This window comes from Lineus longissimus, chromosome 8 (assembly GCF_910592395.1).
Source record: "Lineus longissimus chromosome 8, tnLinLong1.2, whole genome shotgun sequence".
Classification (NCBI taxonomy): domain Eukaryota; kingdom Metazoa; phylum Nemertea; class Pilidiophora; order Heteronemertea; family Lineidae; genus Lineus; species Lineus longissimus.
The window spans coordinates 4,432,863-4,448,749 of record NC_088315.1 but is presented as its reverse complement, the minus strand read 5'-3'; the positions used below and the strand labels follow the sequence as shown (position 1 = coordinate 4,448,749).

At 40.2% G+C, this 15,887-nt stretch overlaps 3 protein-coding genes across 5 annotated transcripts; 1 reads left to right on the top strand and 2 right to left on the bottom strand.

Annotated features, from left to right (window-relative positions):
- Positions 1-384: 384 nt before the first annotated feature.
- LOC135492738 (apoptosis regulator BAX-like) lies at positions 385-5,485 on the bottom strand. 2 transcript variants are annotated; one of them, XM_064779354.1, is made up of 7 exons: positions 5,332-5,485; positions 4,655-4,819; positions 3,991-4,008; positions 3,246-3,330; positions 2,841-2,976; positions 2,340-2,450; positions 385-2,103 (listed from the first exon to the last, which is right to left on the bottom strand). In XM_064779354.1, the coding sequence occupies exons 1-7, from the start codon at positions 5,381-5,383 to the stop codon at positions 1,996-1,998; spliced, it is 675 nt and encodes a 224-aa protein (XP_064635424.1). In that variant the 5' UTR covers positions 5,384-5,485; the 3' UTR covers positions 385-1,995. The 2 variants fall into 2 exon arrangements, with proteins under 2 accessions (XP_064635424.1, XP_064635426.1); XM_064779356.1 differs by lacking the exon at positions 3,991-4,008.
- Positions 5,486-5,832: 347 nt separating this feature from the next.
- On the top strand, positions 5,833-15,302 carry LOC135492787 (uncharacterized). Of its 2 annotated transcripts, none has more exons than XM_064779430.1 (14): positions 5,833-5,946; positions 10,749-10,873; positions 11,022-11,105; positions 11,213-11,340; positions 11,487-11,549; positions 11,879-11,941; positions 12,167-12,218; positions 12,388-12,626; positions 12,922-12,994; positions 13,241-13,289; positions 13,497-13,606; positions 13,831-14,198; positions 14,446-14,595; positions 14,827-15,302. In XM_064779430.1, the coding sequence occupies exons 2-14, from the start codon at positions 10,786-10,788 to the stop codon at positions 15,043-15,045; spliced, it is 1,686 nt and encodes a 561-aa protein (XP_064635500.1). In that variant the 5' UTR covers positions 5,833-5,946; positions 10,749-10,785; the 3' UTR covers positions 15,046-15,302. The 2 variants fall into 2 exon arrangements, with proteins under 2 accessions (XP_064635500.1, XP_064635499.1); XM_064779429.1 differs by having other exon boundaries at positions 5,833-6,024.
- LOC135492788 (UDP-glucuronosyltransferase 2C1-like) lies at positions 7,465-10,518 on the bottom strand. The gene is made up of 2 exons (XM_064779432.1): positions 10,285-10,518; positions 7,465-9,879 (listed from the first exon to the last, which is right to left on the bottom strand). Exon 2 carries the CDS (start codon positions 9,874-9,876, stop codon positions 8,263-8,265), a length of 1,614 nt encoding a protein of 537 aa, XP_064635502.1. The 5' UTR covers positions 9,877-9,879; positions 10,285-10,518; the 3' UTR covers positions 7,465-8,262.
- Positions 15,303-15,887: the final 585 nt, after the last annotated feature.

Here is a 15,887-nt window from a genome sequence, read left to right as displayed (position 1 = left end):
AGCATGGGGCAACTGGATAGATCAGGTGAGGGAGACACAACCTGGTCAGCCACAGTGGAGACACTTTTCATCACAACCTGGCCGTGGTGTAGACTGGAAAGATGACCAGAATGGGGCAAGGCACTACCAGTACTTAGTTAGCATTAGTGTAGAGATACTGTACATCACAGCACAATATGACCAACAATGGTGGGGACTAAACAAAGGACCTCTTGAATGCAAGCATTGAACCACGAGACCACTGTGGCTCTACAATGCATAGCAAACTCTGACTGACCATGGCAGAGACACTGTAAGATACATTCTAATTGACCATGGTGATGTTCTCTGCATAAGGCACAACCTGACCAGCCATGTCAGAGACAAACTGAACAGGATAGAAGAAACATTATCATATACTTTATTTCATTTCAATGTTTTTCATAATCTATAATCATTCTATAATATTTACATGATGACAAGAAGATTTAAGAGAATGTTACCTCCGACCAAGCAAGTGTGAAGTGATGGGTTTTCGATATCATAGACTCACATGTTGTGTCTCTACAGTATAAAGACTTTGAAGTATTATGCTATTGTGTATTCGATGAATATCCCAAGCCAAATCAGGGAGATTTCGTCTTAGAGACATAATTGCTTTTTATTACAATGTCTTATCAAATCTACCAAGAATAAATAAAGACCAACTGTTATTTATTCCTGGTGTTACCATAAGCATTTGAATAGAAACTCAGAAACAAGAGAATTGAGAAAACGCAAGCTGAAATATTTTCAAGCAATCAAGACAGATAACAAATCCTGATGAAAATGACACATTTATGACGCAATTAATCACCCTCTGTCTAAAATGAGTACCCAACTGTACTATCCATCCAATGAGAGCCGAGAGCTGAGAAAATGCAAGCTGAAATATTTTCAAGCAATCAAGACAGATAACAAATCCTGATGATAATGACACATTTATGACGCAATTAATCACCCTCTGTCTAAAATGAGTACCCAACTGTACTATCTAGCCAATGAGAGCCGAGCCATCATTCTGGTGCAAGCCCATTTTGGAGCCTTGCAGACAGTGACTACACTCCAACTCAAACTATTAGTATATAAAATTGTTTGAATATTGAATGCTACATTGTCACAAGATTCCCAGAGATATCTAACCAACATGACTGTAATAGTACCATATTTTTTAGATAAAATTCCCCATCTCTTGACATAGAAATGTCAAAATCGAGGAGAGAGTGCAGAATATGTTTGTGAAACGCGTTAGAGTAAATATTTTTGATTTAGCAGTATATAAATGTAAATTTTTTATTTCATAGGTTTGATACCCACACGGAAAAATCTCAGTCAGTCACTAATCTCAGGGTGTTTACCAAAGACACAGAATGCCCGAGGCTGCGTATGAACAGACTGTTCTCTATTGCAGACTTGTGGCGTGTTGACCTTGAGACCTGACAAATATGTCCATTCTTTACATTTCAAGTCAAAAGAGCACGCATGCGGAGAAGAGCTGTGCACATGAGGAAAGGTTGACACAGCACAGCCTATCAGAATGCCCAATCTGCCAAACAAAGTTACTATACACCCCTATGGGGTGCCACAAGGTCATAAATGTGACTCGTCACAGTAAAACCAGGCGCATGTTGCTCTAAGCTTGGCAAGTTGAGACAGACCGGGTTGTTCATTTCAATGTTGTCTGCCTTTTGTGAAATCTGAGAACTTTAATTTCTTCCATTATCTCATGATGTCATTTAGGCTCATCTTCTGTGTGACATGCACCTGGTTTTGCTGTGATGGGTTACAAATGAACATGGGATAGGGAAAAACTACACAAGTCAACAGTCTATGGATACGCAACATCAGACAATTAGAAATGCATAGACAATCTGCTTTCATAACCTTAGATCTCATATTATCTCCAGTGTTGTGACTCAGTTAGGTTACTGTCCAAATTAAAATGTCACATTCCACATGCATATTATTGTCGATTTCCTATTTCGAGTTCTTCCACCATATGAATAACAGGCTACAAAGTCCACCGCCTACAAATACAGCTGCTGTCTGCAGGGTGGTTGATCCAAAGTACTCTTGGATGGCAGACTGAAATTACAAAGAGAGAGTGTGTGTTAACCATGAAGAAGGGTAGGAAAAAGAGAAGATGCTTTTTGATGACAGTCCTGATGGTGGTGTTCGAGCATTAAAGTTCGGCCCTAATATCAAGAAATGGTAAGATATTTTTTATCATTTGAGCTAAGGCTGCCACTTAAGGCTGCCATTATCGAGATCAGAATGGTGGACGGAAAAATCTGAGGCACTTTCCTCCTTAGTTTACTTACCCATCCTCCTCTCTCTATAATCCAAGGTGCGACGTAATCTACTATGAAACATACCACCCAGTCTATAATTGTCCTAATTAATGGAACTTTATCTGCTACTTTATTGAAGGCCTGAAAAGAAAGTTCATCTAATCATCAGCCCTTGATGAAAATTTGAGAAAATACACGTTCCCAGGTTTACGTTAAACTGTAATGAACACCTCAGTTTATTTCTGAATGGACCTTCAAATTGGCACCATTCTAATGTCACCCTCTAGTGAAAAGGTGCAGCCAAATTTTGTAGCAATCCTTACTCTCAAGCTCCTTTTTTCAAACGTGCCTTATGCCAGGCACTCAATAAGAAGGTGACTGTCAACAACCATCGTGCTTAAATTTTTTGATTGAATTTTAGTCTATGCTGTATCACAACAACGTGACTCCTCCTAATCAAACAAAAGGAACTCTCGGAAGGATTATCATATCAACACTGATGATCGAAAGGCACTGATGAATCAAACTTACCTTGACGACCATTCTAAAAGCAAAGTAAAATAAAGCTACAACTCTTCCCCAGTTAAACACGCCATCTGAAAATATCTCTCTAGCTACATTCATGAAGGTCTGCCGCGGTGCATCCGGGGATATAGAATCGATGAGTCTGGAAAGAAGAAAGATATAAATCACAAAGAGCCAATGGAGGGTGTCACAGTTTAGTTTGGTCACGTTTTATCCTGTAGGATGAGTACCCTCGATCCAAATAAATAATCTGGAATACCAGAGTGCACGGTATGACAGTGCATCCACTGTATGCACTGAAAATGTATGGCTCGCCTCGGGTAAATCAACAAGGCCTCCTCGAGGCTGAGGCAACTGAAGTAAAGTAACTTGTTCTAACTCAAGAGTCAAGGATGTTCAAGCCATACTAACCCCTGAAGTCTCTGGTCTTGGTCCAACTCATCACCAATAACTCGAAGAGCTTCAGCTACTTCCCGAATTCTGTCAATTGGTGGCCCTGAAACAACAACACCATATTAAGTAGGGCCTTATCCTCCGGGCATTGTGGCTATTGTTTCAGCACCTCTGAAATTGCCCAGCGATTGGGAGCAAACCCTCTTGGTGATGTTCTAGCAATGACTTCCTCTGCACTGGTGTTCATGTCAGAATGGAATAAAACAGGTCCTCAGTTTGGAAACTTTCCAGGTGACAGTATTACTAAGGATATGTCATGATGTACGCAAAGTTTCACTGGGATTCTTTTAGTAATTGTATCAGGTGAACAGGACTATCTGTAAATATTGCATGTTTCCCATGGTTTAAACGTTGCATGGGTGGTTCAGGGTGAAGGCCCTATCAAATGAAGGGGGTCATCATGGCCATATTGATCTGTACATTGTTTAGAACAAGACCCGGAGACCAAGGAAAACACTGATATTGTCAGGCATGTTCAAATATCTTCTAAGGCTAAAGTTTAATTAGTTTCACTCCATTTATTAAATGGAATTCAATTAAGCAAACACTCAAAAATGAATGGGTTGATGACATGAAATGACATAAAAGTAAATCAACCTGTTATTAATGTGTTTTGCTCTTGTTATCAGAAAACCCCACACCAATCACACTCAAAATCACCACACAAACAGAGCATGTCCTAATTATGTTATCTTATACGCACCTGACTCTAGTTCTTTGGCTGAAACAATGATATCCAGATAAGCTTGCAGTTTACTGTCCACTATTTGATAACCCCAACATCACCATTTAAGCCAACACCAGCACAAGTGCCAACACCAAATGCATCCACAAAGATTCTCACTGAATTCTACACGGCGTAGCTATATTTGTAGTACACTACCCTACCAGTCAGTTGGTGGCATCCTAGGCCTCACTGCATCATACATAGCTAACACCCAATAATAAGACATATATTTCATGCAGAACATTTAGTTATTACATTACAATACAGAAATATGTAACAAGACAGAGCGCCCGAGGCAACTTAAAGCAAAGGTGACATTGTCATTTCAATTCATCGATCAGTGATCAAAATCAAGATTTGACAAATCAAATCATTAAAGCCAATCAGCCTATTACAGTGATAACTTGACCTTGGCATGCCCTACCAAAACTGTGAACCACCTTACATTGCCAGCGAAGGAAGCACCTTCAATCATGCAACCTTTTTCTAATGAAGAAGAGGGAGACTCCGCAATTCAAATGGGTGAAAGTGAAATAGATTCCACCTGTGGGACAATCTAAACTTGCGAAGACAGCACATGCAGGAAAGAATTTAAAACAAAATATAATATTTTTACGGCATTTGCCAGGCTATAAAGTACCTGCTGGTGTTCCTGGTTCTATCAGCACATCTTCAGATGGGACTTCCGGGTAGCCACCAGACCTCATCCGATCTTGAATAAACTGGTTAAGAAGATATCTGGCCTGGTTGCCAACGTCATGCCGGCTGAGGGACCTCTCAATTCTTGGACGGCCTCGATCACCTCCTAAAATTTTGACATAGAACATAGATTTTTTTATGGTATTAGTAATTCAATCAAATGCCCCCCTCCCCCAGCCCCATGTCCAAGACGCCAGGACACATCAACAAAAAATAAGGTTAACAGCCCAGTGGCCATCACCTGCTATGCTGGAAGGACTGTTACACTTCATTCGCCTTCCATCTTGGTGCAAGCTTCGGCCGGGTAGGTACCAGGACTAGCCCCGCCCCACCAAGACAACCAGTAGGCCTATCTATACTATAGCCTATGTACACCGACTGAACAATAATAAGCAAATTACAGCAGCATGACCCAACAACCATGGAATTCAGCTGTTATCAGGCGCAGGTCTCTCTTCATCTCATCTTTCAAAAAAATCATCCCGTTCTGTGCCTGTGCCTAGGCCTGGTGGGCTGTGCCGTGTTGACTCGGAGTCGGACTGTTGTTTTAAACTTTTCTTCTTCTCTTTTCTGTTTCGTTTTCAATCGAGAGGTTTTAAGACAAAATTACACACTTGCCTGAACCCAGTGGATGATCAGGGAAATCTCCACCTCCAGATGCAGTATCCATGCTTGTGGTTGCACAAAAGACTCTAGATTACTCGAAATACAAGCCAAATAATAAGAGCAAAAATCTCAAAAAATTTTCAGAGACGCCATGTTGACCGGTCCCCATTCATGCCATTGACTCATTGAGAAATCATGGATCCGGTCGAACATTGGATATCAAAACCAACTTTTTAAATCATAATATTTTGGTATTTTTTGAGTAAAATAAATAGTAATGTGATATTGATGTGATGAATAATATGTTAAACAGCTCAATCTCATTCTTTTAAAGTTTTTATTTAACATTTAATATTGTTTCGTTCCAGTTTTGAGTTTGAGTTTTATATTAAGCAATCGGAAGCAAAAGGTGTACTAAAGAATTGTGCAATTAAGAAAAGAATATATTTGTAAAATAATTACAACACAGAAGCTCAGATCATTGTGTATATGCATTTAAGAGGAAAATGTTGGAGTTCCGTCGTATTTTGATGATTTATCTCATTTATTTTCTTCAAGTGAGCAATCCCTTTGCTACACCGAAAACTTGCAGACGGCGGAAATTTCGAAAGTATCCACTTTAAAAACGTGAATAGATGTGCTTTGTGAATATAGATAATAGATAATTTTGTACCCTAATGTGTAATGAAAGAACTCAGTACAGTGGTAAATAACAATGATTTAAATTTTTGCGTGTTCTGGTTAAGTGTTTGATGGATTCCTTACGTTCCAAAATGAACTTCACCAGTCTGAGTCATGCCAGTCAGAATTCTAACGTGCATGCAATCGCCAATGCATGGATGCATGCACTGCAGTGCACTGCACCGCATGGATGCAATTCAATTTGACCTGCAGCCAAAGATGAAGGTACAGAACATGCATGAGATCGGATCATCCTCTGTTACTCCCTCATCTCAGGTTCGAAATCTTGGTGCTGTTTTTGATGCAAACATGTCTATGTCACAACAGGTGTCCCAAGTGGTGAGGGGGGTTTACTATCAGATCCATAGAATAGCAAAGATCAGACGATACCTGGACAATACCACCTGTGCCAGAGTAATAAATGCGCTAATAACATCTCGCCTGGATTTCCAAAACGGTCTTTTGCTCGGATTACCGGGCTGTGAAATCCAGCGCCTTCAAAAAGCACAAAATGCTAGTGCTCGCCTCTTAACCAGGTCCAAAAAGAGAGAGCACATAACCCCTATTTTAAAATCTCTTCATTGGTTGCCGGTGACATCACGTATCGACTACAAAGTTCTTCTCACAACCCACAAGGTCATCCATCATGAGGAGAGCCCACAGTATATGAAGGAACTTCTCAGTCTCCGTGCGCCCGGCCGCAGACTTCGGTCCTCGGATGACCCTTGGCTCCTTGCCATCCCACGTTCAAATGGGGTCTTCGGGGATCGATCTCTGTGTGTCCGGGCCGCGGGGCTGTGGAACGCCCTTCCAAGCTGGTTACGTGATGTCACTGTGCTAAACACTTTTAAGAGTAAACTCAAAACTCATCTTTTTATCCTAACATATTCAGAGTAGGCCATACATGTTTTAAATATTGATATTTTCCGGATGTTTTTAAACTGTTTTTTATCCTCATGAAATCACCACTTTTAATGTACTCATTTAATATTATGTACAGTGCTTAGAAAATGTATGCACCATTATTTTAGCACTTTAAATCAAATAAATTATTATTATTATTATTATGAGAATACGGCATGTCGGCAGAGATAGCCTGAGTCTGAGGTGCGGGAGCAGACGAGGCAGCCAGCTGCCCCAGGCCTGGCTCTCTCTCTCTCGACTCCGACTTGGACACGGACTCGGTCTGAGTGAGTCTCACTCTCTCACCAGTCTCGGCTCCCTCCCTGGACCCTGCTTTCTCCCTGGACCCTGCTGTGCTGGTTATGCGTGCCAGCATGGTGTACGTTAGGTTTTTGATAATGGAGGAGACTGAGAATGCAGAGCATTTTCTCTTTTGCCCTGTCTTTTTTTCATCAATGGCTAATGCAATCATTGAATTAAGCAAGTCTTAGTCACTACAGTACACCATGGATTTTAAGGCTGTGCCCTTTTCAGATTTCTACCATGGATGTAACACTTCTCTGGAGAAATCCTAACACTAGATCCCTGGGGATGGAAGAGAAAGGATGCTATGGTGACCATTTGGAGGCCAAGGGGACAGATTGCTAAATTACCCCTGGTGAGGGGCACTGAATAATGAGCAGATGAGACATTTTTCAGATGGGGAGGACGGATTGCTGAGGCTCCAGGCTCCTGCTGAGCCATCATAGATAACTAGATAAAAAGTGAGACATCATGATGTTGAAGTCGACAAAAGAGGATGTTTCACACAGATGGGTTTAGTGATTAGTTCACAGAAAACAATGAACATCAGATTGAGTTTTTAATCAATAAAATTACTTCAACATCATACATATGTACATTTCATGTGTTAAAATTGGGGTTTTTAATAAAAATAAGAAATTTTATATAAAGGAAAATTGTTTTTGTTATATTTTGTACAAAGACATGTATTCAGTTCTTCAATGTCATATTTACAAACTGGCTCTTGAACATTTGTGTGCCTTTTTCTTCTACAGTGTTCTATTCTTTCAGTATTGACTGGTTATTCCCTCTCACTCAAAGACATTTTTAGGGATGTAACACATGCACTTTTAAAACAATCCAAAAAAATACAGAAATTATGTGTCAATCATGAAAAGCCTATGGCAGCCACTCGCTGTTCACTACGTCAGAGTAACACTTCCGTGGGGATAGAACTGACAGAATTTGGTCTGACAGTGCACCCCTCATAAAAATATTTATTCATTTTCTTTCTGCATGTGCAAAAACGTCCACAAAGAATGCTGGTAGTATTAATAATTTACAGTTGGACAAATGTTATTGTGTTTTCTTCTTTGTATCTTGATTGGATGGCGATTTTCCAGTGCATGTCTTCTTCTTAAACTTTCTCCTTACTCTCCTAATGATCGACATTATACACCACTTTAGTGTATAAACTGAAAATAATAAAACCAAGCCAATCAGAGCAAAAATATCGAACATCAAAAACTGAAGAAGACTCATGTTGCTAGCAGCTGTTTTCAGTTCTTCATCTCCGAATTCTAAGATATATTCCACCCAGTTTGTGACCTGATCCAGAGGATGTTCCCTCCATTTCATCAGTTTCGAAGCACGTTGTGCATTTTCACGATATTTCTTAACAAGTTGGACAATTCTGATTTTCTCTACAAGTTCCTCAGTGTTGATGTGTTGGAAGTCTAGCTGTTCTCCATAGCCTTTGTGTACCATTCGTTCCGCATTGTAAAACTGGTCTCCAAATATTGGAATACCAATCATTGGTACTCCGTGATAGAGTGCTTCATTCTGTCCATTGTTTCCACAGTGTGTGATGAATAATTTCACATTTGGGTGACCCAGGATATCATTCTGTGGAACCCAGTCGAACAATTTCACATTTTTTGGCACAGCAAGTTTTGATTTTTTGTCTAATTTGAGTCTCCATACAACTGTCTCTTTCACAAACTTGAATGCAGTCATAAATTTCTTTGTCACATTTAGTGGTAGTTTTGACACTGAGGTCCCTGTTGTGAATAAAATCACACCCTGTTTTGATGTGTCTAGCAAATCCTGGAATTTCGGGGGCAAGGGGTTTGCTCTCCCCGACGTCATTCCTCCAATGTAGACAACATTTGGCATCTCTGGTCTTGGACAATCACTAATAAGATTTTGTTTGATAAACCACATCTTTGATTTTGACACCACATGATAAAGGGATGAAAATGGCTTGTCTTTTGCGTAATACACAAATTCATTTTCCTTTATGAAGAATTTTGGTAACTGTTCAATTAGGATGCTACCGAAGAATACTTTTAGTCTTGTGAGATAGGTGTTTGCATCTCCCTGGATGTAGCATGGTCGTGTTGCAATTAGGGGGTGCATCCTCGTCATATATGGGAACACCGTTGAAGAAATGGTTATGTAAGGAATATCCAACACGTACGGTATCAAGTGATAGCAATGAACCAACCCATCAACCAGGGCAATGTCAAATGTTAATCCTTTAATCTGGTGTAACAGATTATCATCATATAAAGCATTGCTACAGTCATTTGTTATCCTGTCTCGATTTGTAGTTATCGCCTCTAAATATCCGACGACGTTTCCCCCGACGAATGATTTGGAATCCCCAAATAAATCTAAAGGCAACTTGGTGTGATTTTTATCAACAGAAGAATAAAGAAGGTACTTTATTCCAGTTCCTTTAAACAGCATCGGTTGTTTTAGGTCTTTGTCCAGAACGATGTATACGTCGTGACCACTTTTTACAAGTTCTTTTCCAATGATTGCCATTTCATTCAGGTGTCCCGTCACTTGGACACTGAGAAGCAGCACTTTTCCAGCCTTCGCTGAACTCCACAGTAATGTGGATACCACAGCGAATAAACACCACGTGGCAATGCCCTGAAGTTGGTCTGTAGTTCCCATTTTCATCACCTGGAAACAGAAATGAAATAGTGGGTTAGGGTTGGCTTGTTGGCTCTGTGTTGTGTCTGACTGACACACTGAGATTTTATGCCAGATCAGGAGTAAAATCAAATATCCTCTACAGTAAAATACAGAAAAAATCAGCGAAGGAGAGCTGGACGAGACTACACCACACTGAGCACACTCTGGCCTAGTGCACGCATCATGCATAAAATCACACACAAAACCCATAATGGGGGGGGGGGCATACAGGTACTGTATAGATTTTGTGTTTGGGGGGTCGGTAAAATGCATCAGCTTTTAGACATGCAGGTGGCTGCTTCATTCTACAATGGTGAATCTGATCCAAATATGCAATGTATACTACAACATGACAGAGATTTCCCCCCCCCCCCCCATTCACCAACTACTTACCAAAAACTACCAGGCATGTATCAAACAGTAATAGAAAATAGATTTCATCTAGGGAGAGATGAGATTATACTGCTGGTAATGTTGGCTGCTTTCAGCTTGCAACACCATAGTAACACTGATGTCATACAGTGCTATGCTGCTCCATAGTACACCCACATGGAAAATTATTGATCTGGACCTACTCCTATGCTACTATAGATTAATATCATCTGGTTTAAAGGAGATGTCACATGCATTATTGTTGCCTGAAAAAGCGGCAGCCACAATGAGTCATATAATTACAAGCCAGCTATTATAATTAATTAATAAATGGTTCTATTATGTTAGCAATTAAAGATCAACCAAAAAGGAGAATTCGATGTATGTATGGACCAAAATAAAAAAAATTATATCCAAGTCTGCAGACCCATTAATTTTGGGGTTCTAAATTGTCTTTTTATTATTATTTTGATAAACTGTTCCAGGTTGCCCCGCTGCTGGTACTTAACTGATGAAGATGTGATGGGCAAACACCAGCACCGTAGAGCCTCCAAGGGCACCACCTCCCCAAACAAAAACAAAGATCAACTGAGAGAAGCTATCCTAAAAGGTATACATGTTATCAAGATTCTTTATAAATTCATTGGAGACTCAAGGACAACTCTGGGGACGCCTATGTGAAGGTCCTATATGAATGATATAATATTGTCTTTGCCATTTTCCAGTTTGAAAGTTTTTTTGTTTATTTTTTCCTCCAGTGTTCCGAGCCAGGGCATCATCACCGGGAGGTGGTGGAGGTATACTAGTGGGGAAGGCAGACCAGAAACCAATGAAACAGAATGGTATGTTGGAAACGTTTTTCTCCATTAGAGTTGTGACTTGACTTCATACCAACTATGTCTCCATTTGATAAACCCCTTCTAAACAGATTGTAATCTTTTGTTTCTAGAATCCCATCGCCCCATGAATGATATCAGAGTAAGTGACGAATGTAGCCAGGGATCAGCCTCCTCCAGTCAGAAAGTGAAACGGCTAAAGACAGCTTCAGAAAGGAACAAACTGAGGGCAAAGACACAAGTAAGTGGCTGACTCACCATGACATCCTCATTTTTGATTCCTGGATAATATTACCGAGTGTATAAAAAGATTGTCTGTTGTTTTTTAAAGAAACTATATGGATACATCAGTTCTTTTTTACTTATCTTGCTTTTTTTTCTCTTCAGTGTGACAAAAGTGGAAGAGCAGATTTCAAGAAACACCTGAAGAGGGCACAAGAAATAACAACCGTAAGTACAAGTGGTGTTTTAGTGTCATCTAGGCTATATGCACCCCAGGCGGCTTCCATTTGAGATATGGTACAATATGACTAAGGCCATCCTATTCGTATTACCACCTGAATCCAGTACCAGAAAGCATAACTTAACAAATCCTGAATGGTGATGCATTGACTAGCAATAACATTGTTAGGATCATCACTTTTTCTGTGTGGTGCTGTGACAGTCTTACCAGCAAGAACAGAGAATAGTTCAGAGACTGGAAAATTGTTGAGTCAGTATTTTTTGCCTAGGCACATTGTAATTTTGATATGGGGTTTAATCTAGAGTATGTTTTTCAGCACTCCAAAGTAGGAAATCAACAAAATGAAGGCTTCAGTGCAATTACTCAGAACAGGCTGACAGTAAGTTGATTATACAGGATGAAATTTATATGGCCAGGAATGCATTTGCCTGTATCAATATATGATAACATGTAGTTCAATTATAACTTGCAAAAGGAAGAATTGTAAAAAGCAGAAACCAAAATTCCCCTGAGGAAAAACTGTTGTCTTGTGTATAGAGATGTATCACAAATCATATTTTTAGTGTAGTTACTCTTGTTTCTAATTCTTGATTCCTTCTCCCAGACGAGACTTGGGCTCTTCAACAAGGGAAAGAAGTCACATAAGATTGCAAGAGGTAGGTGCACCCTGTCCCTCTGGCCTTGCAGTGATATCCTCTCCGTGACATTTTCTTGGTTGCTGATGAGTTCCCTATAAGGGATAACTCTGCCTTAGTGAAGGTCTTTCATTGTATTTGATGCCTATGTGTTGGCTGTCTTGAGAATTTGACTTTATTGTACTTCCAGATCCCATTGTGTTGAGTAAATCAGTACAGGAAAGGACAGAAAAAGATTTGCTTCGGATCTTGGAACTATCCAGAAGTCAAGATGAATCGGGAGAAGCCTCCATTGGAACGTTGGAGAACGAACGAACAAGCTCCAAGATGATGCCCCCTGATCACAGGAGCCCTTGTTATACACAGGCTCGGTTCAGCCAAGAAGACAAAGAATCTCCTGCACAAAGTCAAGCAAACTCTCTAGATAGTGTGAGTATACAATTAGCTCATTTATTTCAGGGCTTCTTTGTGAGAGTTTACTAAAGCAATTTCACTACTTTTTGGAGAGAAAAGATGACAGAACATTTGTGCAAAATTACAGTCGGAAATGGTAAATTCGATTTAAATTGAAAGCTTTTTACAGATGTTGGGCAATAGCAAGGGTGGCTTCTCCCGAGAGTCAGAATTCGACACCTTGTGATGACAGATACTTCGAGTGTATGTTAACAGAACCATGAACATAATGTACCTTTGGAATATAACTTCAAACTATGTCTCATTCCAGTCACCAGCTTTATCGGAGATCGCTTCTGAGTTGATATCAAGTCTGAAGCCAAAGAGTTTGTTTCAAGGAAGTGGTAAATATATCTGATTTCTTCTTGGCCTGTTTAACACCAGACAAGATTTCATGCCATTATTGTCTTATGGCTTTTGCAGAAACATGATATTAAACAAGAGAATCCAGACTTTTTCAAAGATATTTTATTCCTTTCTGTTTAGGAGATATCACGTGTGGTTAAGAGTACTGACCATTCCTAAACTTAGTCACACTTTACTAATCGAAGGCAGTTTATTACATTTGAAATTGTTCCAATTTATTTCAGATTATGCTGAGGAGACTACGCAAGCATTGAGGAGAATAATGAAACAAAGGTAGGGGTAAATGTCTGCTTGAAATATGTTATTGCACCGTGAAGTGACATAGAGGAGCCTCATACCCTAGTGCTTAACACTGCTGGCTACTACGTAATAGGACCTGGGTCTGATCCTGGGGAGAAACCAGGAAAAAATCAATTGGGTTACAACGCAGGTAGCGTAATGATGATGATGATGATGATGATATTGAATGTTGCATTTCAGTCGGAGGATGACACCCCCTCAGATGAAAATGACTCCACTAACGAAAGTCAGTTCTGCGACAGTCAAGCGCTCCCTCATACACAGCTTGCCTCCCTCTCCAACAAGACAAAGTAGGTTCATGGCATCACTTCATGACTTAAAGAGCAGGCATCTATTTTCCACAGATGTGGGACTCTTATCTTACTAAATTGACATGGACTAGAGACAGATTGATGGAAGTTGGAACCCTTCAAGATATCAATGATTTTCAATGGTAAATTGCAATGATAATTGCCATGAGCAAATGCCATAAAGTAATCATTGGTTAACCTGAATGAAATGTTCTTGTTTCCAGATTTTTCATCTTATGCAGCATCCGATCCAGTTTCAATCTTAGCTATGAACGAGCAGTTACATCAGCATAAAGGACTGAAACCCGAAACCTTTGCAGCTCATGAGCTAGGCCAAGGAAAAACCCATAGAGATGAACGTTTGGTTCAAGCATCATTTAATGAACCACATGACAATCACCCTCTTCCAATGGATATTGAGCTCTCCAATGATACTTTACAAGTAGATTCACACGATCGGACACAGTATCGAAGTCTACAACCCGATGATGAGATTTGGGGTTCAGGATTACCAGTTGTTCATAGAGTTCCTGAGGCAGCAGAAGGAAAAATATTGGGCAATACCATTAGGAATTTCCCATCATATGGTCAGGTATGTGAGATTATTCTCCGGTCAGCATAAGAAAGAGTTTAGAAAATGACCCTAAACCAGGTGCATGGGCTTGATTCAGTCAAGTACTCATTTTCCATTATCCATACTGTTGATTTGGTACCCAACAGTACTAGTAGCTGGTTTTAACAGTGCCTCCTGGTGTATTAAAGACAATGTCACAACCTGAGACACAGCTACAAGCTCTATACTACGTACTTAAAATATTCAATTATCTTCCATTTTAAAGGCAGTGAGAACCGAGTATAACTACCCACCCATTCCCCCCTACTACAATGCTCAGGAAGGAGACACCTGGCCACAAGTTGCCAACACGGACATTTCACATGCAGACCCATACAGAAAAGGAGAATACCATCAGGAGGCTGCTCATGTACATGTAAGTAGAGCTAATATCAATGCCCCTTGGAGAAGCAATTACAGATTACTCAATCCGTCCTAGCAGTAACGACTACATTTATGAAATTTACTGAAGGAGATAACGCTGGCATTTGTCTTTTGGGTTGATTGAGCTACTGGACCCTGTTGAGAAGGGTATGCACAATCTTCATCTGGTCTCCTTCCTTCCAGTCTGCTCATTCTGTAACTTAATCTGCCTTCTCTTTTCCAGGATGAAATGGACATTCTCGACTATGCAGATACCAGCAGTCATTACAGGAAAGTCAAAGAATACCACCAGGATTTGTGTTATAATCGTCACTTCTGCCCGGCAAATAAAAATGCTGTCGCGGTGGAACCAGAACCACAATGGTTGGTGGGACTTCCTTGTAAGCCGAGTAGTCACATCCCAACCCCAGAGGGACACTTTAAACGGCATGCACTTCACTGACGGACTGGAATTGTCTTGGTGATAATGAAGTGTGCCAAAACTCTCTCTTGTCAATGAGTCATGTGCCAAAACCTCCTACCTGTAGATTGCTGTCTATCTGTAGATGCGAGTGGCTTATTTTCTAGGGAAAATGAAAAAGACATTTGTTATTCGAACTGTTTTAATGTGTTTTAACTACTGAAGTACCGGTAGTCTAAGCTTTATTAGCTAGTCAGGCTAATTGTCTGTGATGCAAGCAAAATGCTCATTAGATGTTACGCTGATATGTGAATGAAATTACAAATGTAAATAATTTAAATATATTGCTAAATAATGATATTAATACCGCTGTTGTTATGTCTGAAATGGATATGGAGCCCTCATTATCATCATCAGTTTGAGTAAGTAGAATAACCAGTTGGAAGAGTCAACTCGCCTCGAATGGTGCGACCAGTCTGGGTTTGACTCTTCCAGCTGGTTATCCGTCCCACAAGCATTTTAACTCTGACAGCTGGTTAACAGTTTGGCGAATGAGTTGAGACAGTCTCGAACGGACTGAAGTTGCCACAATGTTTCAGATAGATGAGACGGTCAAAACCACACTGAATCATGTCTGACTGCTATAAGATGGCCACAACCAGATCAAATAGACCTGTCACAATCACATGTAGATTCAGGCATTGCCAATATGTTGAGGTAGATGAGACGGCCACAACCAGATCGAATCCGGTTGTGGTGCCAAACGAAGAGAGAGCCAACAAAGTAAGAGATAAGGAACATCCAAAACAAGACAGAATCGGGCCTATCAGGTCACGTTCATACAGATTCGGGTGTTGCCAACATGTTGAGATAAATGAGACAGT

What these genes read in the sequence shown, in the direction of transcription:
- LOC135492738 (XM_064779354.1), bottom strand. Translation starts at nt 5,383, where the DNA reads ATGGATACTGCATCTGGAGGTGGAGATTTCCCTGATCATCCACTGGGT. An exon ending in TGATCATCCACTGGGTTCAG is followed by an intron (nt 4,820 to 5,331) that starts GCAAGTGTGTAA and finishes TCAAAATTTTAG; the next exon opens with GAGGTGATCGAGGCCGTCCA. An exon ending in CAAGACCAGAGACTTCAGGG is followed by an intron (nt 2,977 to 3,245) that starts GTTAGTATGGCT and finishes TCTTCTTTCCAG; the next exon opens with ACTCATCGATTCTATATCCC.
- LOC135492787 (XM_064779430.1), top strand. Translation starts at nt 10,786, where the DNA reads ATGGGCAAACACCAGCACCGTAGAGCCTCCAAGGGCACCACCTCCCCA. An exon ending in TTACTCAGAACAGGCTGACA is followed by an intron (nt 11,942 to 12,166) that starts GTAAGTTGATTA and finishes TCCTTCTCCCAG; the next exon opens with ACGAGACTTGGGCTCTTCAA. An exon ending in TCCCTCTCCAACAAGACAAA is followed by an intron (nt 13,607 to 13,830) that starts GTAGGTTCATGG and finishes TCTTGTTTCCAG; the next exon opens with ATTTTTCATCTTATGCAGCA.
- LOC135492788 (XM_064779432.1), bottom strand. Translation starts at nt 9,876, where the DNA reads ATGAAAATGGGAACTACAGACCAACTTCAGGGCATTGCCACGTGGTGT.